Source organism: Salmo salar, chromosome 10 (genome assembly GCF_965601325.2).
Source record: "Salmo salar chromosome 10, fSalSal1, whole genome shotgun sequence".
NCBI classification, from domain to species: domain Eukaryota; kingdom Metazoa; phylum Chordata; class Actinopteri; order Salmoniformes; family Salmonidae; genus Salmo; species Salmo salar.
In genome coordinates, this window is record NC_138300.1 from 118,633,270 (window position 1) to 118,656,500 (window position 23,231).

The following is a 23,231-nucleotide window of genomic DNA, read 5'->3' on the forward strand; positions in this document are numbered from 1 at the left end:
CAGAATTCGTCCCAGGCTTTTTTAACACACTGGCCCATTATTCTCTTCGAGGCCCCCGCACTGGCCCATTTTTTTCTCCTAGATCCCACAATTATTAGCTAAATAATTATCATTTTGGGCAAAAATGGATCAGCCCTATGGCCAATCCGCCCCTGATTTCTACACCATACTGAAGCGTCATGTACTGTAACATGTACCATCGTGATCGACGACACGAATACATATCATGCTAACTTTAACACAGATACTGCATGTCATGCTAACTTTAACACAGGGACTGCATGTCATGCTAACTTTAACACAGAGACTGCATTTCATGCAGGTTTGGGTTTGATGAATAGTTGAATCAGGTTTGGGTTTGATGAATAGTTGAATCAGGTTTGGGTTTGATGATTAATTGAATCAGGTTTGGGTTTGATGAATAGTTGAATCAGGTTTGGGTTTGATGAATAGTTGAATCAGGTTTGGGTTTGATGATTAGTTGAATCAGGTTTTGGTTTGATGATTAATTGAATCAGGTTTGGGTTTGATCATTAATTGAATCAGGTTTGGGTTTGATGATTAGTTGAATCAGGTTTTGGTTTGATGATTAGTTGAATCAGGTTTTGGTTTGATGATTAGTTGAATCAGGTTTGGGTTTGATGAATAGTTGAATCAAGCTTGGGTTTGATGAATAGTTGAATCATGTTTTGGTTTGATGATTAGTTGAATCAGGTTTGGGTTTGATGAATAGTTGAATCAGGTGTGGGTTTGATGAATAGTTGAATCAGGTGTGGGTTTGATGATTTGTTGATAAGTTGAATCAGGTGTGAGTTTGATGATTAGTTGAATCAGGTGTGGGTTTGATGATTTGTTGATAACTTGAATCAGGTGTCCTAGATTGGAAATAGATCAAGCGGAACAGCCGAGGTACCCGAAGGAGAGTTTTGAGAAACACTGTCGTAACGATAGCCATCTAAACCCCTGTTCCTGTTTGTTTGTGCGTGTCCTCCCCTGTAGCCCAGCTGCGTCCGGTACAGGAGGAGATTGACTCTCTGGAGGAGGAGAAAGAGAGCAAACTGACCGAGGCCCACGAGGAGCTACGCCTGGCTCAGGAGCAGGTGCTGCTTTACTTTACTTGTAATAATTCACATTAAGGTGACTTTACTTTAAGCTATTCCACTTTACTTTAGGATACGTTACGTTACAAGTTCCAGAAGTATGTATGTGTTCTCTGCGAGTTCTAGGGATGGCGAGTTCGTGACTGTTCCTTGCTTGTGTTGAAGGTGCTGCTGCTGAGATTGATTTATTCATGAATTCATTACAGGTGCTACTGCTGCAGCAGGCGGCGGAGGAGTCGGCGGCTGAGAGGGAGAACGACATCGCCTCCCTACAGGAGGAGCTTTGTCGCCATCAGGCCGAGCTGGGGAGGCTCAACGAGGAGGCACAGGAGTACGAGCTAGAGATCACCACGCTCCGTGCCGAGATCAGCATGAAGAGTCAGAGGAGAGAGGAGGAGAGGAGAGGAGGTGAGAGAGCTTTAGGGGAAGTGGTGGGGAGAGGAGCGGGAGGAGAGGTCAGGAGAGAGAGAGGAGAGGAGGAGAGGAAGTGAGAGGGGAGGAGGACAGGAGAGGAGAGGAGCTGAGAGAGAGTGGAGGAAGAGAGGTGGGAGAGAGGGGAGGAGGTGGGGAGAGGAGGGGGAGGACAGGAGAAAGAGAGGAGGGAGGAGAGGAGAGAGACAGAAGTAGGAGCTGGAGATCACCACGTGGCAACACAAAATCTGGGAAGGTCATCACAGCACATTTGCTGATCTCATGTCCACCACCCAGGTCAAAGCAACATCAGCAAACAGCTTGTGTAAAGCCATCCTTCCCTGAGTCACACCCTGACCCTCTCTACAAGAGCACAGCAGTGATGTCATGTACTGGGAGAGAGTCCCTGATGTCACCGTGCCTCCCCCCCTGCCTCATTCCCTGACTAACTCAGTGTGACATCACCCTTCTGGTATCCCGAACACACACCCCCTCTCCCCCACCACCACCTCTGCAGCTCACTATGAGAGAGCAAGCGGTGGGGTGTAAAACACTTTTGTAATGCTGCAGCCTTTTCCTCAACACATTTTATTAAACCCCAGCCTTGATTTATGTGTTTGACTGTGAGATGCTAACCATCAGGGGCAGACTGGGACCAGAAATTGGCCCTGGCATTTCTAACACACTAGCCCATTTTCCTCCTTGAAGCCCCCACACCGGCCCATTTTTCTCCTTGAAGCCCCCACACCGGACCATTTTTCTTTTACTTGAATCCCCCATTATTAGCCAGATAATCATCAGTTTGCGTACAAAACCAAGTTATACAGGCCCACTGGGCAAAAAATGGACCAGCCGTCTGGCATTTTCCTGAAATGCCAGATGGCCAGTCCGCCTCTGCTAACTATGATGCAACCAGCAATAACACAACCAGCATCTGATGCATAGGTTTCATAATGTTATCAGTATAGATGCCTAGACAGCACAGCCTAGGTGTGGCAGAGTCGGTAGGGTTTGGGCAGTTGTGGAAAAAGTACCCAATTGTCATACTTGACTAAAAGTAAAGATACCTTAATAGAAAATGACTTAAGTAAAAGTGAAAGTCACCCAGTAAAATACTTCTTGAGTAAAAGTCTAAAAGAATTTGGTTTTAAATGTACTTAAGTCTCAAAAGTAAAAGTAAAAGTATAAACCATTTCAAATTCCTTATATTAAGCAAACTAGACGGTACCATTATTATTATTTATTTATTTATGATTGGCTGAGGCACACTCCAACACTCAGACATCATTATTTTTGGTTGGCTGAGGCACACTCCAACACTCAGACATCATTATTTTTGGTTGGCTGAGGCACACTCCAACACTCAGACATCATTATTTTTGGTTGGCTGAGGCACACTCCAACACTCAGACATTATTATTTTTGGTTGGCTGAGGCACACTCCAACACTCAGACATCATTTACAAACAAAGCATTTGTGTTTAGTGAGTCCATCAGATCAGAGGCAGTAGGGATGACCAGGGATGTTCTCTTGAGAATTACGTGAATTGGGCCATTTTCCTGTCCTGTTAAGCATTTGAAATGTATTGAGCACTTTTGAGTGTTAAGAAAAATATATGAAGTAAAAAGTAAATACATTTCTTAAGGAATGTAGTGAAGTAAAAGTTGTCAAAAATATAAATAGTAAAGTAAAGTACAGATACCCCAAAAACTACTTAAGTAGTACTTTAAATAATTTTTACTTAAGTACTTTAGACCCCTAGGTTTGGGTCACAGGCTTATAGGTGTCACATTCCAGTCTGACGTTAGGTAGACACACACCAGGTCTTTGTCTTTCTGGGTCTCTCATTGTGTCTCTTGACTATTTATAAGGTGCATGGCCATGTACAACAGGATGAATGGTTTTGAGGGGTAGGCCACATGAGTACAGACTCAGAGTTGATACTTTATGTAAACCGGCAAAGTGTTTACCTGTGGCTGAACCTGTGGAGGATGTGTTGCTAGTACTTCCCCATTTCACTCTGTTTCACACCATTTTCTCCTGGGTCGTACCTAATGAAAACGACACTGGGGTATGATGGTCCTGTGCTGTCCTGACTCTTGTACCTGTCCTGTGTGTTCAGGAGATGTAGAAACACTGAAGCAGGAGTGTGTCACGTTGAGGGAGGAATGTGAGACATTGAAGAATGACAACAGATGTCTGACTGAGAGACTACAGCTACAGAGGACATGGTGAGAACATCTTCTTCTTTGTCACGGATTTCGTCGTCAGACGATATGGCGAAATCATCGTCGGAAAAGGAGGACCAATATGCAACAGAATTGTGTTGGCTCATCTTGAACATTTATTAGACTAAAAATGAACATACAAAATAACAAAACGAACTCACGATATAGACAGTCTTCTCAGGCTCACATACGCTAGACAAGAAACAATCACCCACAAATGACAAACACAAACGCACCCTAATATATGGGACTCTCAATCAAAGGCAAAGAGAGAACACCTGCCTTCAATTGAGAGTCCCAACCCCAATTAATCAACCATAGAAAAACACTCACTAGACTCCACATAGAAATACATAAACATAGACCATAAACCAAAAACCCGGAAATACTAAATCAAACGCCCTTTTACCAAAACACCACCCCGAACCACATAAAACAAATACCCTCTGCCACGTCCTGACCAAACTACAATGACAATTAACCCTCATACTGGCCAGGACGTGACATTCTTGTTGTTCTTGTTCTTCTTGTTATTGTTCTTCTTGTTATTGTTCTTCTTGTTATTGTTCTCCTTGTTATTGTTCTCCTTGTTATTGTTCTCCTTGTTGTTGTTCTTCTTGTTATTGTTGATCTTCTTGTTATTGTTCTTCTTGTTATTGTTCTCCTTGTTATTGTTCTTCTTGTTATTGTTCTCCTTGTTATTGTTCTTCTTGTTATTGTTCTTCTTGTTATTGTTCTCCTTGTTATTGTTCTCCTTGTTATTGTTCTCCTTGTTATGGTTCTTCTTGTTATTGTTCTCCTTGTTATGGTTCTTCTTGTTATTGTTCTCCTTGTTATTGTTCTTCTTGTTATTGTTCTCCTTGTTATTGTTCTCCTTGTTATTGTTCTTCTTGTTATTGTTCTCCTTGTTATTGTTCTTCTTGTTATTGTTCTTCTTGTTATTGTTCTCCTTGTTATTGTTCTTCCTTGTTATTGTTCTTCTTGTTATTGTTCTCCTTGTTATTGTTCTTCTTGTTATTGTTCTTCTTGTTATTGTTCTCCTTGTTATTGTTCTCCTTGTTATTGTTCTCCTTGTTCTTGTTCTTCTTGTTATTGTTCTCCTTGTTCTTGTTCTTCTTGTTATTGTTCTCCTTGTTATTGTTCTTCTTGTTATTGTTCTCCTTGTTATTGTTCTTCTTGTTCTCCTTGTTCTTGTTCTTCTTGTTATTGTTCTCCTTGTTCTTGTTCTTCTTGTTATTGTTCTCCTTGTTATTGTTCTTCTTGTTATTGTTCTCCTTGTTATTGTTCTTCTTGTTATTGTTCTCCTTGTTATTGTTCTCCTTGTTCTTGTTCTTCTTGTTATTGTTCTCCTTGTTATTGTTCTTCTTGTTATTGTTCTCCTTGTTATTGTTCTTCTTGTTATTGTTCTCCTTGTTCTTGTTCTTCTTGTTCTCCTTGTTATTGTTCTCCTTGTTATTGTTCTTCTTGTTCTTGTTCTTCTTGTTCTTGTTCTCCTTGTTATTGTTCTCCTTGTTATTGTTCTCCTTGTTATTGTTCTCCTTGTTATTGTTCTCCTTGTTATTGTTCTCCTTGTTATTGTTCTTCTTGTTATTGTTCTTCTTGTTATTGTTCTCCTTGTTATTGTTCTCCTTGTTATTGTTCTTCTTGTTATTGTTCTTCTTGTTCTTGTTCTCCTTGTTATTGTTCTCCTTGTTATTGTTCTCCTTGTTATTGTTCTCCTTGTTATTGTTCTTCTTGTTATTGTTCTTCTTGTTCTTGTTCTCCTTGTTATTGTTCTCCTTGTTATTGTTCTTCTTGTTATTGTTCTCCTTGTTATTGTTCTCCTTGTTATTGTTCTTCTTGTTATTGTTCTCCTTGTTATTGTTCTTCTTGTTATTGTTCTCCTTGTTCTTGTTCTTCTTGTTATTGTTCTTCTTGTTATTGTTCTTCTTGTTATTGTTCTCCTTGTTATTGTTCTCCTTGTTATGGTTCTTCTTGTTATTGTTCTCCTTGTTATTGTTCTCCTTGTTATTGTTCTCCTTGTTATTGTTCTCCTTGTTATTGTTCTTCTTGTTCTTGTTCTTCTTATTCTTGTTCTTGTTCTTCTTGTTCTTGTTCTCCTTGTTATTGTTCTTCTTGTTCTTGTTCTTCTTATTCTTGTTCTTGTTCTTCTTGTTATTGTTCTCCTTGTTATTGTTCTCCTTGTTCTTGTTCTTCTTGTTATTGTTCTTCTTGTTCTTGTTCTTCTTATTCTTGTTCTTGTTCTTCTTGTTCTTGTTCTCCTTGTTATTGTTCTTCTTGTTCTTGTTCTTCTTATTCTTGTTCTTGTTCTTCTTGTTCTTGTTCTTCTTCTTCTTGTTCTCCTTGTTCTTGTTCTCCTTGTTATTGTTCTCCTTGTTATTGTTCTCCTTGTTATTGTTCTTCTTGTTATTGTTCTTCTTGTTCTTGTTCTCCTTGTTATTGTTCTCCTTGTTATTGTTCTCCTTGTTATTGTTCTCCTTGTTATTGTTCTTCTTGTTATTGTTCTTCTTGTTATTGTTCTCCTTGTTATTGTTCTCCTTGTTATTGTTCTCCTTGTTATTGTTCTTCTTGTTATTGTTCTCCTTGTTATTGTTCTTCTTGTTATTGTTCTCCTTGTTATTGTTCTCCTTGTTCTTGTTCTTCTTGTTATTGTTCTCCTTGTTATTGTTCTCCTTGTTATTGTTCTCCTTGTTCTTCTTGTTATTGTTCTTCTTGTTATTGTTGTTCTTCTTGTTATTGTTCTCCTTGTTATTGTTCTCCTTGTTCTCCTTGTTATTGTTCTTCTTGTTATTGTTCTCCTTGTTATTGTTCTCCTTGTTCTTGTTCTTCTTGTTATTGTTCTCCTTGTTATTGTTCTCCTTGTTATTGTTCTCCTTGTTCTTCTTGTTATTGTTCTTCTTGTTATTGTTGTTCTTCTTGTTATTGTTCTCCTTGTTATTGTTCTCCTTGTTCTTCTTGTTATTGTTCTTCTTGTTATTGTTCTCCTTGTTCTCCTTGTTATTGTTCTCCTTGTTATTGTTCTCCTTGTTCTTCTTGTTATTGTTCTTCTTGTTATTGTTCTCCTTGTTATTGTTCTCCTTGTTATTGTTCTCCTTGTTCTTCTTGTTATTGTTCTTCTTGTTATTGTTGTTCTTCTTGTTATTGTTCTCCTTGTTATTGTTCTTCTTGTTATTGTTCTTCTTGTTATTGTTCTCCTTGTTATTGTTCTTCTTGTTATTGTTCTTCTTGTTATTGTTCTCCTTGTTATTGTTCTCCTTGTTATTGTTCTCCTTGTTCTTCTTGTTATTGTTCTTCTTGTTATTGTTGTTCTTCTTGTTATTGTTCTCCTTGTTATTGTTCTTCTTGTTATTGTTCTCCTTGTTATTGTTCTTCTTGTTATTGTTCTTCTTGTTATTGTTCTCCTTGTTATTGTTCTTCTTGTTATTGTTCTCCTTGTTATTGTTCTTCTTGTTATTGTTCTTCTTGTTATTGTTCTTCTTGTTATTGTTCTCCTTGTTCTTCTTGTTATTGTTCTCCTTGTTATTGTTCTCCTTGTTATTGTTCTCCTTGTTATTGTTCTTCTTGTTATTGTTCTTCTTGTTATTGTTCTTCTTGTTATTGTTCTCCTTGTTATTGTTGTTCTTCTTGTTATTGTTCTCCTTGTTATTGTTCTCCTTGTTATTGTTCTCCTTGTTCTTCTTGTTATTGTTCTCCTTGTTATTGTTCTCCTTGTTATTGTTCTCCTTGTTATTGTTCTCCTTGTTATTGTTCTCCTCGTTATTGTTCTCCTTGTTATTGTTCTCCTTGTTATTGTTCTTCTTGTTATTGTTCTTCTTGTTATTGTTCTCCTTGTTATTGTTCTCCTTGTTCTTCTTGTTATTGTTCTTCTTGTTATTGTTCTTCTTGTTATTGTTCTCCTTGTTATTGTTCTCCTTGTTATTGTTCTCCTTGTTATTGTTCTTCTTGTTATTGTTCTTCTTGTTATTGTTCTCCTTGTTATTGTTCTCCTTGTTATTGTTCTCCTTGTTATTGTTCTCCTTGTTATTGTTCTCCTTGTTATTGTTCTCCTTGTTATTGTTCTCCTTGTTCTTCTTGTTATTGTTCTCCTTGTTATTGTTCTCCTTGTTCTTCTTGTTATTGTTCTTCTTGTTATTGTTCTTCTTGTTATTGTTCTCCTTGTTATTGTTCTCCTTGTTATTGTTCTTCTTGTTATTGTTCTTCTTGTTATTGTTCTTCTTGTCCATTATCATTCACTTTATAAATGTGTCATTTTCTTGTCTCCTCTCTGTCCATCCCAGTTCCAACAGCCACCTGTCCCTGAAGGAGGATGGGGAGGACACCGGAATCGGAGTGGGCACAGAGATGGGGGGCATGGCTGAGAGCTACATGACCATGACAGAGTGCCAGTCAACGGGTACAGCCACCAACTGCCGCCTGAAGGACGTGTCCATTCAGAAGAACATCTCGTTCGACGGGAAGCCCATGACCCCCACCGGCTGGAATGGAGGATTCGGGGAGATCGTCTCACTGAGGGACCAGCTGAAACAAGCTGAGGAGAAGGCCTCACTGGTACAGAGACAGGTACGCTACATAAGATGAAGAAGATTAGGAGATACAATGATGGTACAGTAGTCATTGATGCCAACTGAATTTCTACTGTGCTTGGGCAAGAAACGATTAGGTGGTTCAAGGGGTGTTTTTAGGCGAGTCATTGTGGCACAGAAAAGTACGACTCCCACTCCCACATTTAGAACTATACTGAGTGACTCACACACCACACATAGCACAGTAGCAAAATAAAACATCAGAGAAACAGCTAGCCAATCACAGACTACCCTGTCACACAAGTGGCTAATACTTATTTTTAGGTACTGCAGTAATGGACAACACAACACAATGCACTAACCTGGCCTGCTGTTTACATAACCTCTGTTCTGAGGTGTTCCACAAGTGTTCTTTCCAGGGAGTGTTCATTTGCCACTGTCCTTCTGCTTGCTCTTTGAGGTATAACCCAGGTTACTGTAAAGCTCTTCGTGACATCTGTGGATGTAAAAAGGGCTTTGTTAATAAATCAAATCAAATTGTATTTGTCACATGCGCCGAGTACAACAAGTGTAGACCTTACCTTGAAATGCTTACTTAGAAGCCCTTCACCAACAATGCAGTTCAAGAAATAGAGTTAAGAAAATATTTACTAAATAAAGTAAAAGTTTAAAAAAATAACATAACAGTAATGAGGCTATATACTGTGGGTACCGAGTCAATGAGCGAGGGTACAGGTTAGTAATGAGGCTATATACTGGGGGTACTGAGTCAATGAGTACCCCCAGTACTCAACTGTAGCTCAGTTGGTAGAGCATGGTGTTTGCAACGCCAGCATGGTGTGTGCAACGCCAGGGTTGTGGGTTCGATTCTCGCGGGCGGCCAGTACAAAAAATAAATAAATAAAAAAATGCATGAAATGAAATGTATGCATTCACTACTGTAAGTTGCTCTGGATAAGAGCGTCTGCTAAATGACTAAAAATGTTTTAAAAAATGTAATGAGCGAGGGTACAAGTTAGTAATGAGGCTATATACTGGGGGTACTGAGTCAATGAGCGAGGGTACAGGTTAGTAATGAGGCTATATACTGGGGGTACCGAGTCAATGAGCGAGGGTACAGGTTAGTAATGAGGCTATATACTGGGGGTACCGAGTCAATGAGCGAGGGTACAAGTTAGTCGAGGTCATTTGTAAAGTGACTATGCATAGATAATAAACAGCGAGTAGCAGCAGTGTATAAACAAAGGGGGGGTTAATGTAAATAATCCAGTGGCCATGTGATTAATTGTTCAGCAATCTTATGGCTTGGGGATAGAAGCTGTTAAGGAGCCTTTTAGTCCAAGACTTGGCGCTCCAGTACTGCTTGCCGTGCGGTAGCAGAGAGAACAGTCTATGACTTGGGTAACTGGATCTTTGACAATTTTAGGGGCCTTCCTCTGACACTGCCTAGTATATACAGTACCAGTCATAAGTTTGGACATACCTACTCATTCAAGGGTTTTTCTTTATTTTTTAATATTTTCTACATTGTGGAATAATAGTGAAGACATCAAAACTATGAAAAAGCACATATGGAATCATGTAGAAACCAAAAAAGTGTTAAACAAATCAAAATATATTTTATATTTGAGATTCTTCAAAGTAGCCACCCTTAGCCTTGATGACAGCTTTGCACATTCTTGGCATTCTCTCAACCAGCTTCATGAGGAATGCTTTTCCAACAGTCTTTAAGGAGTACCCACATATGCTGAGCACTTGTTGGCTGCTTTCCTTCACTCTGAGGTCCAATTAATTCCAAACCATCTCAATTGGGTTGAGGTCGGGGGAATTGTGGAGTCCAGGTCATCTGGGGACTACACATGGTGAGATCATCCGTTCACCTACTCTGCGTCTCACAAAGACACGGCGGTTGGAACCAAAAATCTCAAATTTGGAATCAGACCAAAGGACAGATTTCCACCAGTCTAATGTCCATTGCTCATGTTTCTTGGCCCAAGCAAGTCTCTTCTTATTATTGGTGTCCTTTAGCAGTGGTTTCTTCGCAGCAATTCGACCATGAAGGCCAGATTCACGCAGTCTCCTCTGAACAGTTGATGTTGAGATGTGTCTGTTACTTGAACTCTGTGAAGCATATATTTGGGCTGCACTCTGAGGCTGGTAACTCTAATGAACTAATCCTCTGCAGCAGAGGTAACTCTGGGTCTTCCTTTCCTGTGGCGGTCCTCATCGTAGCGCTTGATGGTTTTATTGACTGACCTTCATTTATATTTATTTATTTTATGAAAGTTTTATTTAACTAGGCAAGTCATGTCTTAAAGTAATGATGGACTGTTGTTACTCTTTGCTTATTTGAGCTGTTCTCGCCATAATATGGACTTGGTCTTTTACCAAATAGGGCTCTCTTCTGTATACCACCCCTACCTTGTCACAACACAACTGATTGGCTCAAACACATTAAGAAGGAAAGAAAGTCCACAAATTAACTTTGAACAAGGCACACCTGTTCATTGAAATGCATTCCAGGTGACTTCCCCATGAAGCTGGTTGAGAGACTGCCAAGAGTGTGCAAAGCTGTCATCAAGGCAAAGGGTGACTACTTTGAAGAATCTCAAATCTCAAATATATTTTGATTTGTTTAACACTTTTTGGATTACTAAATGATTCCATATGTGTTATTAAATAGTTTTTATGTCTTCACTATTATTCTACAATATAGAAAATGTTAAAAATAAAGAAAAACCCTTGAATGAATAGGTGTGTCCAAACTTTTGACCGGTACTGTAGGTCCTGGATTGCAGGAAGCTTGGCCCCAGTGATGTTCTGGGCCGTACTCACTACCCTCTGTCGCGTCTTACGGTCAGATGCCAAGCAGTTACCATACCAGGCGGTGATGCAACCGGTCAGGATGCTCTCGATGGTGCAGCTGTAGAACCTTTTGAGGATCTCAGGACCCATGCCAAATCTTTTCAGTCTACTGAGGGGGAAAAGGTGTTGTCATGCCCTCTTCACAAATGTCCTGGTGTGTTTGGACCATGATAGTTCATTGGTCCTGTGGACACCAAGGAACTTGAAGATCTCGACCCGCTCCACTAATTTTGCCTCATCAACCAGGTCTGGAGAGTCGCACTGAAAATTGGTTATATATTTCCTCGCCCTAAAAATTTAAAAAAATATGTCCTCTATCCATTGTTTTTTTAAATTTTGGATGCTCCCTGACTGTCTAGCTTTCATTTAGGTGATTATTCGATGATTATTAGATGGTTTGCTCTACTCTGTCTCCCTCAGTGTGACGGTTTGAAGACCGAGCTGAGGGAGCTACAGGTGCTGTATGACTGCAGCCAGAGGGAGAGGGAGGGGATGGAGGAGGAGCTACTGCGCTGCAAGGCAGAGTTGGAGAGGCTGGCTGGAGGGGGGCAGGTGAGAGGTCACACTGGGGTTAGAGGTCAGGGGTCCCAGGGGTCACCATAGTGATAGGAATTAATAATGGTATATTGCAAGTCTATCGCAAGGCTTTTTGGTCGTATGGTGTCTATTCTGACTGTTTCTGACTGTTTTCTGACTTCCACATTTCTCTGCTTGAGTTTTTTTGCTATTGTGTTTGCTGTATTTCTTGTTTTCATTTGCGGGAAACTTTAAAGTTTTTGTAGAAAACACATCACACCTATTCACATCACACCTATACATGTGTTATGTGTGTAGATACTGTAAAAATATATATTCACATATATATTCATATATGTATTTATATATCTAATTGACTGCATATTATAATATATTTGATATAAGCTGACATTAACTGTCAGATCATGCTAGAGAGCTATGATCTCTGTCTGGCACTGCAATCTGACTTTCACTTTGTCTGTGTAATGCCCTCCCTGCGGCAAAACCAACTGTCCCTGTGCTTGGTGTCAAACTGTCTGACTGTCCCTACTCTGTCCCAGTCTACAAATAATGTCCCTGTGCTTGGTGTCAAACTGTCTGACTGTCCCTACTCTGTCTCAGTCTACAAATAATGTCCCTGTGCTTGGTGTCAAACTGTCTGACTGTCCCTACTCTGTCCCAGTCTACAAATAATGTCCCTGTGCTTGGTGTCAAACGGTCTGACTGTCCCTACTCTGTCTCAGTCTACAAATAATGTCCCTGTGCTTGGTGTCAAACTGTCTGACTGTCCCTACTCTGTCTCAGTCTACAAATAATGTCCCTGTGCTTGGTGTCAAACGGTCTGACTGTCCCTACTCTGTCTCAGTCTACAAATAATGTCCCTGTGCTTGGTGTCAAACTGTCTGACTGTCCCTACTCTGTCTCAGTCTACAAATAATGTCCCTGTGCTTGGTGTCAAACGGTCTGACTGTCCCTACTCTGTCTCAGTCTACAAATAATGTCCCTGTGCTTTTTACTATATGTCCACATGCCTCATATGTGTCTAACGTGGACATGGGAAATGAATGAAGATAGAGTTAGGAGGTTTTCAACAGGTCTTTCAACATCTTGTTTAGTGTCACTATTTTCCATTTTTCATTGTTGTTTGTTTTGTCACCACAGACAATTTCAGCCACATATAAGCACATACATACTTACACACACTGTACTTACATTCTTAAAATCTTTGAATTTACACCACATGACCAAAAGTATGCGGATGCATCCATCCATCTATCCATCTATCTATCTGTTTATCTGTCTGTCTATCTGTCTCAGTCCGTCCAACTATCCATCTGTCTCAGTCTGTCCATCTATCCATCTGTCTCAGTCCGTCCATCTATCCATCTGCTGTCCGTCCATCTATCCATCTGTCTCAGTCCGTCCATCTATCCATCTGTCTCTGTCCGTCCATCTATCCATCTGTCTCAGTCCGTCCATCTATCCATCTGCTGTCCGTCCATCTATCCATCTGTCTCAGTCCGTCCATCTATCCATCTGTCTCTGTCCGTCCATCTATCCATCTGTCTCAGTCCGTCCATCTATCCATCTGTCTCAGTCCGTCCATCTATCTATACGTCTCAGTCCGTCCATCTATCCATCTGTCTCAGTCCGTCCATCTATCCATCCGTCTCAGTCCGTCCATCTATCTATCTGTCTCAGTCCGTCCATCTATCCATCCGTCTCAGTCCGTCCATCTATCTATCTGTCTCAGTCCGTCCATCTATCCATCTGTCTCAGTCCGTCCATCTATCCATACGTCTCAGTCCGTCCATCTATCCATCTGTCTCAGTCCGTCCATCTATCCATCCGTCTCAGTCCGTCCATCTATCTATCTGTCTCAGTCCGTCCATCTATCTATCTGTCTCAGTCCGTCCATCTATCTATCTGTCTCAGTCCGTCCATCTATCTATCTGTCTCAGTCCATCCATCTATCTATCTGTCTCAGTCCGTCCATTTTTCTATCTGTCTCAGTCCGTCCATCTATCCATCCGTCTCAGTCCGTCCATCTATCTATCTGTCTCAGTCCATCCATCTATCCATCCGTCTCAGTCCGTCCATCTATCTATCTGTCTCAGTCCGTCCATCTATCCATCCGTCTCAGTCCGTCCATCTATCTATCTGTCTCAGTCCATCCGTCTATCCATCCGTCTCAGTCCGTCCATCTATCTATCTGTCTCAGTCCGTCCATCTATCCATCCGTCTCAGTCCGTCCATCTATCTATCCGTCTCAGTCCGTCCATCTATCCATCCGTCTCAGTCCGTCCATCTATCCATCTGTCTCAGTCCGTCCATCTATCCATCCATCCAGTTATCCATCTAAGTCCATGTCATGACTTCCCTCCCCCTTTATACCACAGCCATATCATGTTTCGGTGTTGAATTATTTGTGTGATTTTGTGGTGTCCATATGCCCTCCACTCATTTATTATTTCGTTCTCTCCATTCCTCCCTCCATCTCCATCCACCCGTCCCTCGTTTTCTTCCCTTCATCCAGAGCTACATCCATTCGTCTGAGTCTCCTGTTCTCTCCATCCCCTTCATAGGAATGATTGTAATATTGGGAGTGGTTTGGTGCTGGTTGTCCGAGCTGGCGTCACAGAAAGCAAGGTAGGAGGAAGGATACTTCTCTGTCTGTCGGTCGTCTGCACTTTGGCTATGCATCTAATATACAGATATTACTGTACGTAGTTCAGTAAAGTAAAATTAGGTAGTCAAGTAAAGTATTCTTAGAGTCTCAGGGCCTTTCTTACAGTTTAACCTTTTACTGCAGTGGGCTAAATCAGGGTCACCCAGAGTGTTTCTTGGTAGTCTTTAAGAAATCTACTTTGAAACAAAAGTGAACACCTCACACACATGGTTATGGACTGTACCATGTCAGATATAGAGTTGAGATGTATTCCATTTTGAGTTTTCATCCCAATATATATATATATATTGAGCAAAAATATAAACGCAACATGTAAAGTGTTGATCCCATTTTTCATGGGCTCAAATAAAAGATGTCAGAAATGATCCATATGAACAAAAAACGTATTTCTCTGAAATGTTATGCACAAATTTGTTTACATCCCTGTTAGTGAGCATTTCTCCTTTGCAAAGATAATCCATCCACCTGACAAGTGTGGCATATTAATAAGCTAATTAAACAGCGTGATCATTACACAGGTACACCTTGTGCTGGGGACAATAAAAGGTCACTCAAATGTGCAGTTTTGTAACACAACACAATGCCACAGATGTCTCAAGTTTTGAGGGTGCAATTGGCATGCTGACTGCAGGAATGTCCACCAGAGCTGTTGCCAGATAATTTAATGTTCATTTCTCTACCATAAACCGCCTCCAACGTTGCAGTACATGTAACAACGCCAGCCCAGGACCTCCACATCTGGCTTCTTCACCTGCAAGATCGTCTGAGGAAGGGGACGGGGGTGCTTAGAAGTATTTCTGTCTGTAATAAAGCCCTTTTGTGAGGAAAAATGTATTCGGATTGGCTGGGGGTGGGTGGGGCATGTGGGTGGGCCAATGCCCTCCCAGGCCCACCTATGGCTGCGCCCCTGCCCAGTCATGTGAAATCCATCAATTAGGGTGTAATGAGTTTATTGCCATTGACTGATTTCCTTATATGAACTGTAACTCAGTAAAATCTTTGAAATTGTTGCATGTTGCATTTATATTTTTGTTCAGTGTACATCACAGATGACTGAAATACAATAAAACCGTTTGATATAGATACACCAGATTTCAGCAAAAAAAAAAAATAATAGTTTATTAATTATAAAATTATGAAAAATATAAATGACATTCCACCCATGAGGCCACCAGAGGTCGCTTTGATCATTCGACTGCAGGAAAGGTCAACAGAGTTTTGGTTTGATCAGGTCCTGAGAATTGACCTAGGAGTGGCAATACACTTTTTCTATAATTGGATAGTTGCTAGCTAGAGACTTCCAATTACAAAGTCACATTTATCATGAGACATACAGCACATGCATAAAACATACCAAGTATTTTTGGGTGACAGACATGGGACAGGTGGGCCGTTTCATACAGTGCTCTCCAGTATGACATCACTGCTAGATTAGTGTTTGATTATTTACTCTTTTCTACGTCCAAAATGTGTCTGAGTGTACTTAATGAGTGCACTAAGTGCTTGTGTGTGTGTGTGTGTGTGTGTGTGTGTGTGTGTGTGTGTGTGTGTGTGTGTGTGTGTGTGTGTGTGTGTGTGTGTGTGTGTGTGTGTGTGTGTGTGTGTGTGTCTCACAGTAAGTGTGCTTACATCTCTAAATACGACCTCTGATTTCTCTCTCTGCGTCCTCAGGGGTGTGATATAGAACGGAACCCCTATTCTGACTGTCACCGTGGCAACAGCTGTGCTTCTGATCGTGGCTAGCTTGTTGAGAGGTCGAGCAGGTGCAGATGTTGAGCAGGTCAGATCAGTAACAAGTTATACTGACAAAGAAGGTAATGTCTGCTTATAGACAACTACCCTCCATCCCCACCCCGTTATCACATCAATCTGGGACGAACAACAGATCACACACCATTCTTCTAATTCAGAAAACAGGAGCATCTTCAAAAGAAAAACTTCAGAAAACAGGAGTGCTCATAGTTCTGATGGAAAAGATGGACTCCTTTTCTCTCCTGTTCTGGGGGACACAGGTCTTCATGAAGCTGAGAAGATAGTGTGGATACTTACATTTAATTGGACAGTACCTTTCCGCATAAATCTTGCTGGTTCTGCCCCTCTGGCATCTCATTCTGTCCCTGTCTCTCTGTCTGTCTCACGGGTCTTGACTATGGGACTGAATTGGTCCTGAGTTTAAATGTCTTATACTACTCTTATACAACTCTCATCTTGTATTTTACTAAATGTATTTATTAATATGTTAATTGATTGGTCATCTTTTAACAAGAACCTCCTCTGCGTCTTGCACATCTGCTGAATTAAAACTCTTAAATAAATAAATGAGGTTAAATAAATAAATAAAAATCCATATGATGTTGTAAATAAGTCCTAGTAGAATCTTTCTGATAAAATATTATTATATCTACACTTGTAATTCATTATTTAAAGGAATATGTCAAATACATGAAATAATTTCATGTCTGTGCCCGTGTCTTGTGAATAGCTCAAACCATGGGGATTTTTCTCAATTAGAATGAAATTAATAATGAAGACCTAGTATAGTTCTAGTCTAGAGTGACAGATGCTTTCCCCCAAAAAAATGTTTAAAGGCAATAGTTAATTTATAAAGCATACGCTCTAAAATATTTTCTCATCAATTTACATTTACTTAAAAATGCAATGATTATTCCAGATGTCCTATCTACAGTGAATCTGTTATTAGTGAGGATGTTTATTCTGCGTTTTCAGAGTTGTGTAAATGCCTATTTGTTATGGTGTCCCCATTAAAGGGGGAACTGTATGGGAGATATGTGTGCTAGTCTAGCAGCTGTCCTAATGCACCTGTCAATCCTAGCCCGGTGTTTCAAGTCTATGTTTAACCAACCATCTCACCCACATACGAGTGTCCTAGCTATTTTTCTCCACAGTCACAGTCACTTCTTTTATTTACTGAACTTAACTTAGTGCACCGTCAGACAGACTTGGGTTGAAATACTATTCTAAAATAATTTCAAATACCTTATCTGTGTTTGATTGAGAATCCTGATTTAATGGACCAAAATAATAGTCCCCAAATGGCAAACCCCACCCATCTGTCACTCCAGGCAGGCTAAAGAAAACGCTCAAAGCATTTGAAAGAGTTGGACATAGTATTTTAACCCAGTAGAGCATGCATGGCTTCTGTCTGCGTTGTCATACAGTGACTGTATAATTAGCCACCCGAAATATGTCAAGCACTAGTTAGCACGCCCCGCCTGTATTTTCTTGTTCTTCCACATCCCAGACTACATGAGTCAGCTCACATGCCAAGCACGGCCACACTGTTTCTGATATGCCTTTGATGAGTTCACCAGTTCACATGTGAAGTCTTGGGGCCATATTTGTTTTAAGAGTCTCATAGTAGGAGTTCTGATCTGGGATCTGTTTGAACTTTGGGATCATAATGAACAAGATCACATGGATGGAGACGGGCTGATCCTAGATCAGCACTCCTAACCCAAGATGCTTTATGGATATGTTTCGTACAGTAACACATTAACTGTATATTATGGATATGTTTCGTACAGTAACATATTAACTGTATATGACCTCTGTGTCATGTTTCGATAGCGTGATCTATGTATATGAATATACTGTAGCAGCTATTCATACAACACATAGGACAGCGAGTATTTAACCTTGAGCTTGTGAATGTCTCAAAATACCTAATGTACACACTATTCATAACTGAGTTGTTTCTGTACTTTTTATCTACTAACACTTTCTTAAATGTGGAGAGAAAGGAATGTGTTTTTTATAAGGGGAATGGATTTTCTTGGCTTGAGTTGGTCTTTCCACATGTTCTGAAATGTCATTAAAATTGATTTTTTTTTCCTCCAGGTACACAGCTAGAGAATGTTAACGATCAGCATTCCATAGTTGAATGATGCTTGTGAACATACCAGAGATAGGATATTTAATTTGTGCTGTGTCTGGTCGTACGTGATGATATGCCTGTGTGTGGGGACAGATGATTGGTAGACCATGAGGCAGCTAAACAAGTTTGATTGCATAAGGCATTCTTGAAATTGGATTGTTATGTAAAAAATGTCAATCGTTTTTTGGCAAATTCTAAATGTGTCTGGATTGAACAGGCAGCATTTTAAACGTTTTTAAATGATCTGTTAACAACTGTGAAATTTTGTGACGCAGTAAAAGTCTAGCTACTTTAGAGTTAACAAGGCATGCTACATATAGTCTTAGAGAAAAGTTTAAAAGTTCATTTATGTTTAATATAAGGTTTCTGTTTTACTTTATATTTGTTGTAGATTCAGAAGTGCTATAGACTAATGTGGGAGAGAAATATTACTAAAATCCACCATTTGTAATAGCTTTATAGAAAGTCTATTTTGAGAGAGCAGTGTATATTTCATAGCCAAATTATGTAAAAGTGTATTTAATGTGAGTTTAATAAGAGAACCAATATTGATAAGTGTTTTCCATACCTCTATGTTTGGTTGAGTAGTCAGTGCATGCAGGTAGAGGTTGTTTTTGGTGTTAGTTCCCAGTATGAGCATGCTATAGTAAAAAATAAACAACCGCCCAAAATCAATACTGATCCTCTGTTCACAAATGAATCTTGAATTTAGTTGTGGGACATCTTCTAATAGACAACAGTTTGTTTTCATTCAAGTTCCTACATCTTCACAGACAAGGATGGAATCAAACCTAGAGTGAAGTAATAACACCTCCTCTACCAAATATCTTTCTGCTGCTAAACTTCCTGAACTTTAGTTCGTAAAAACGTTGCTTTAACCTGAACATGATTGTTTAAGCTTATTAAACCCGTTCTTCAAAACAAACACTACTGTGTGTACGTGAGTTATGAGCCTTTATTTTATGGTTCTCAGTTTGCTGCTTGCATTTTGTTCCCTTTGACTTTGTTGTTTTGAATATACAGTAGTTGAATATACAGTAGTCATGGCTATGTTGTTACCTGGAGGTGTATTATATAGTAGTTGAATATACAGTAGTTGAATATACAGTAGTCATGGCTATGTTGTTACCTGGAGGTGTATTATATAGTAGTTGAATATACAGTAGTTGAATATACAGTAGTCATGGCTATGTTGTTACCTGGAGGTGTATTATATAGTAGTTGAATATACAGTAGTTGAATATACAGTAGTCATGGCTATGTTGTTACCTGGAGGTATATTATACAGTAGTCATGGCTATGTTGTTACCTGGAGGTATATTATACAGTAGTCATGGCTATGTTGTTACTTGGAGGTGTATTATATAGTAGTTGAATATACAGTAGTTGAATATACAGTAGTCATGGCTATGTTGTTACCTGGAGGTGTATTATATAGTAGTTGAATATACAGTAGTTGAATACACAGTAGTCATGGCTATGTTGTTACCTGGAGGTATATTATACAGTAGTCATGGCTATGTTGTTACCTGGAGGTATAATATACAGTAGTCATGGCTATGTTGTTACCTGGAGGTATATTATACAGTAGTCATGGCTATGTTGTTACCTGGAGGTGTATTATATAGTAGTTGAATATACAGTAGTTGAATATACAGTAGTCATGGCTATGTTGTTACCTGGAGGTATATTATACAGTAGTCATGGCTATGTTGTTACCTGGAGGTATATTATACAGTAGTCATGGCTATGTTGTTACTTGGAGGTGTATTATATAGTAGTTGAATATACAGTAGTTGAATATACAGTAGTCATGGCTATGTTGTTACCTGGAGGTGTATTATATAGTAGTTGAATATACAGTAGTTGAATATACAGTAGTCATGGCTATGTTGTTACCTGGAGGTATATTATACAGTAGTCATGGCTATGTTGTTACCTGGAGGTATATTATACAGTAGTCATGGCTATGTTGTTACCTGGAGGTATATTATATAGTAGTTGAATATACAGTAGTTGAATATACAGTAGTCATGGCTATGTTGTTACCTGGAGGTATATTATACAGTAGTTGAATATACAGTAGTTGAATATACAGTAGTCATGGCTATGTTGTTACCTGGAGGTATATTATACAGTAGTCATGGCTATGTTGTTACCTGGAGGTATATTATATAGTAGTCGTGGCTATGTTGTTACCTGGAGGTGTATTATATAGTAGTTGAATATACAGTAGTTGAATATACAGTAGTCATGGCTATGTTGTTACCTGGAGGTATATTATACAGTAGTCATGGCTATGTTGTTACCTGGAGGTATATTATACAGTAGTCGTGGCTATGTTGTTACCTGGAGGTATATTATATAGTAGTTGAATATACAGTAGTTGAATATACAGTAGTCATGGCTATGTTGTTACCTGGAGGTATATTATACAGTAGTTGAATATACAGTAGTCATGGCTATGTTGTTACCTGGAGGTATATTATACAGTAGTCATGGCTATGTTGTTACCTGGAGGTATATTATACAGTAGTCATGGCTATGTTGTTACCTGGAGGTATATTATACAGTAGTCATGGCTATGTTGTTACCTGGAGGTATATTATATAGTAGTCATGGCTATGTTGTTACCTGGAGGTATATTATACAGTAGTCGTGGCTATGTTGTTACTTGGAGGTATATTATACAGTAGTCGTGGCTATTTTGTTACCTGGAGGAATATTTTGAACAGTAAATTATTTGAAAAATAAAATATAATCACTCTTAGTACTGTACGTGTCAGTGATATGTACAGAATATAAACATGCAAATATTGATGGGATGGCTGACAATGTCACGGAAGTGGTGGCAGGTAGTCTAGCGTTTAAGAACATTAGCCGAAAGGTCAGCGCTTCGAATCCCTAACCTGACTACGTGAAAAATCTGTCAATGTGCTCTTGAGCAAAGCACTGAACCCTAATTGCTCCTGTAAGTCGTTCTGGATAAACGCGTCTGCTAAATGACAAAAATATATCAATGGGGCTGGAAGCCATGCTTTGTTATGATTCTGAAAGGCCAGATAGCTAACAATAATGACAAGAAGCAGCCATGTGGGTGGGGTATCATAGGTGGGGCGTTTCAGGGGTGCGTGCTCAGCCACCTTCTGTACTCCCTGTTCACCCACGACTGCGTAGACACGCACATCTACAACTTAATCATCAAGTTTGCTGACGACACAACAGTGGTAGACCTGATTACCAACAACAATGAGACAGCCTGCAGGGAGAAGGTGAGAGCCCTGCTGGAGTGGTGCCTGGAAAATAACCTCTCTCTCATCGTCAACAAAACAAAGGAGCTGATCGTGGACTACAGGAGACATCGACGAGGCCGCAGTGCAGTGGTGTAAAGTACTTAAGTAAAAATAATTTAAAGTACTACTTAATAAGTAGGTTTTTGGGGTATCTGTACTTGACTATTTCTATATTTGACTATTTTTACTTTTACTTCACTACATTCCTAAACAAAATGATGTACTTTTTACTCCATACATTTTCCCCGACACCCAAAAGTACTCAATACATTTTGAATGCTTAGCAGGACAGGAAAACGGTCAAATTCACACAATTATCAAAGAGAACATCCCTGGTCGTCCCTACTACCTCTGATCTGTCGGACTCACTAAACACATGCTTCCTTTGTAAATGATGTCAGTGTTGGAGTGTGCCCCTGGCTATCAGTAAATAAATAAAACCTAGAAAATGTGGCCGTCTGCGTTACTTAAACAGGCAGGTCAACAGGACAGTTGAGCTAATTTTGACAAACAATATTAATTTAAACATATGAATTTTATTTGGCATATTTGATCATCTCAACCAATACCATTTAGTAAAATAATCATGTGGTTTTAATTTTCGGACTCCCAACACCCATTCAAAGATGGTTGAAAACCAGGATGTGAATGTGAGCAAAACCGAATCTCATTTACCATAATTTTTTGTACTAATTGTGTATAATATTGGAAATTACAAGGTTGTAAAATGTTGTTGACCTCTAGAACATCCTTTAAGAATGATTAAATTACTAATATGTTGTTGTTTTACAATTTTAAGAACTCTTGAAAAATATCCTCTACCAGGCGTTTGAGCTGCACATTAAAGGAATGCTAATAAGCCCTGTAATCTTATATTCTCCACCTGGCTCAGCCAGAAGAGGACTGGCCACCTCTCAGAGCCTGGTTCCTCTGGTCCACCCGGCACAGCCAGAAGAGGACTGGCCACCCCTCAGAGCCTGGTTCCTCTGGTCCACCCGGCACAGCCAGAAGAGGACTGGCCACCTCTCAGAGCCTGGTTCCTCTGGTCCACCCGGCACAGCCAGAAGAGGACTGGCCACCCCTCAGAGCCTGGTTCCTCTGGTCTACCTGGCACAGCCAGAAGAGGACTGGCCACCCCTCAGAGCCTGGTTCCTCTGGTCCACCCGGCACAGCCAGAAGAGGACTGGCCACCTCTCAGAGCCTGGTTCCTCTGGTCTACCCGGCACAGCCAGAAGAGTACTGGCCACCCCTCAGAGCCTGGTTCCTCTGGTCTACCCGGCACAGCCAGAAGAGGACTGGCCACCCCTCAGAGCCTGGTTCCTCTGGTCTACCCGGCACAGCCAGAAGAGGACTGGCCACCCCTCAGAGCCTGGTTCCTCTCTAGGTTTCATCCTAGGTTCCTGCCTTTCTAGGGAGTTTTTCCCAGCCACTGTGTTTCTATATCTGCATTATTTGCTGTTTGGGGTTTTAGGCTGGGTTTCTGTATAGCACTTTATGACATCAGCTGATGTAAAAAGGGCTTTATAAATACATTTGATTGATAATAAGTCAAAGCTGGTGATAATGGACAATAGAGAAATATTGTTCTGGGCTATTTTTGTCTGTGCAAATACAAAAAGCCTTTCAAATCGATATCAATATTTACTGGGTGCCTGTTATCTTCTATATGTTTCACAATACCATTCAGTACATGTCATTTTACTGGTATTC

The 23,231-nt window shown here is 39.9% G+C and overlaps 1 protein-coding gene across 5 annotated transcripts in view; it reads left to right on the top strand.

Annotated features, from left to right (window-relative positions):
- Positions 1-18,903, top strand: part of LOC106561691 (uncharacterized) — a 63,932-nt gene extending 45,029 nt beyond the window's left edge. For 4 of the 5 annotated variants that reach the window (XM_045688494.2, XM_045688493.2, XM_045688495.2 and 1 more), the window contains 7 exons: positions 1,000-1,100; positions 1,307-1,508; positions 3,635-3,743; positions 8,018-8,300; positions 11,549-11,680; positions 14,181-14,293; positions 16,005-18,903. In XM_045688494.2, coding sequence (XP_045544450.1) covers positions 1,000-1,100; positions 1,307-1,508; positions 3,635-3,743; positions 8,018-8,300; positions 11,549-11,680; positions 14,181-14,293; positions 16,005-16,017 — 953 coding nt within the window. In that variant the 3' untranslated portion in view covers positions 16,018-18,903. The remainder of the gene's footprint in view (positions 1-999; positions 1,101-1,306; positions 1,509-3,634; positions 3,744-8,017; positions 8,301-11,548; positions 11,681-14,180; positions 14,294-16,004) is intronic. The other variant, XR_014379152.1, reaches the window with a different exon arrangement.
- The last annotated feature ends 4,328 nt before the right edge of the window (positions 18,904-23,231 follow it).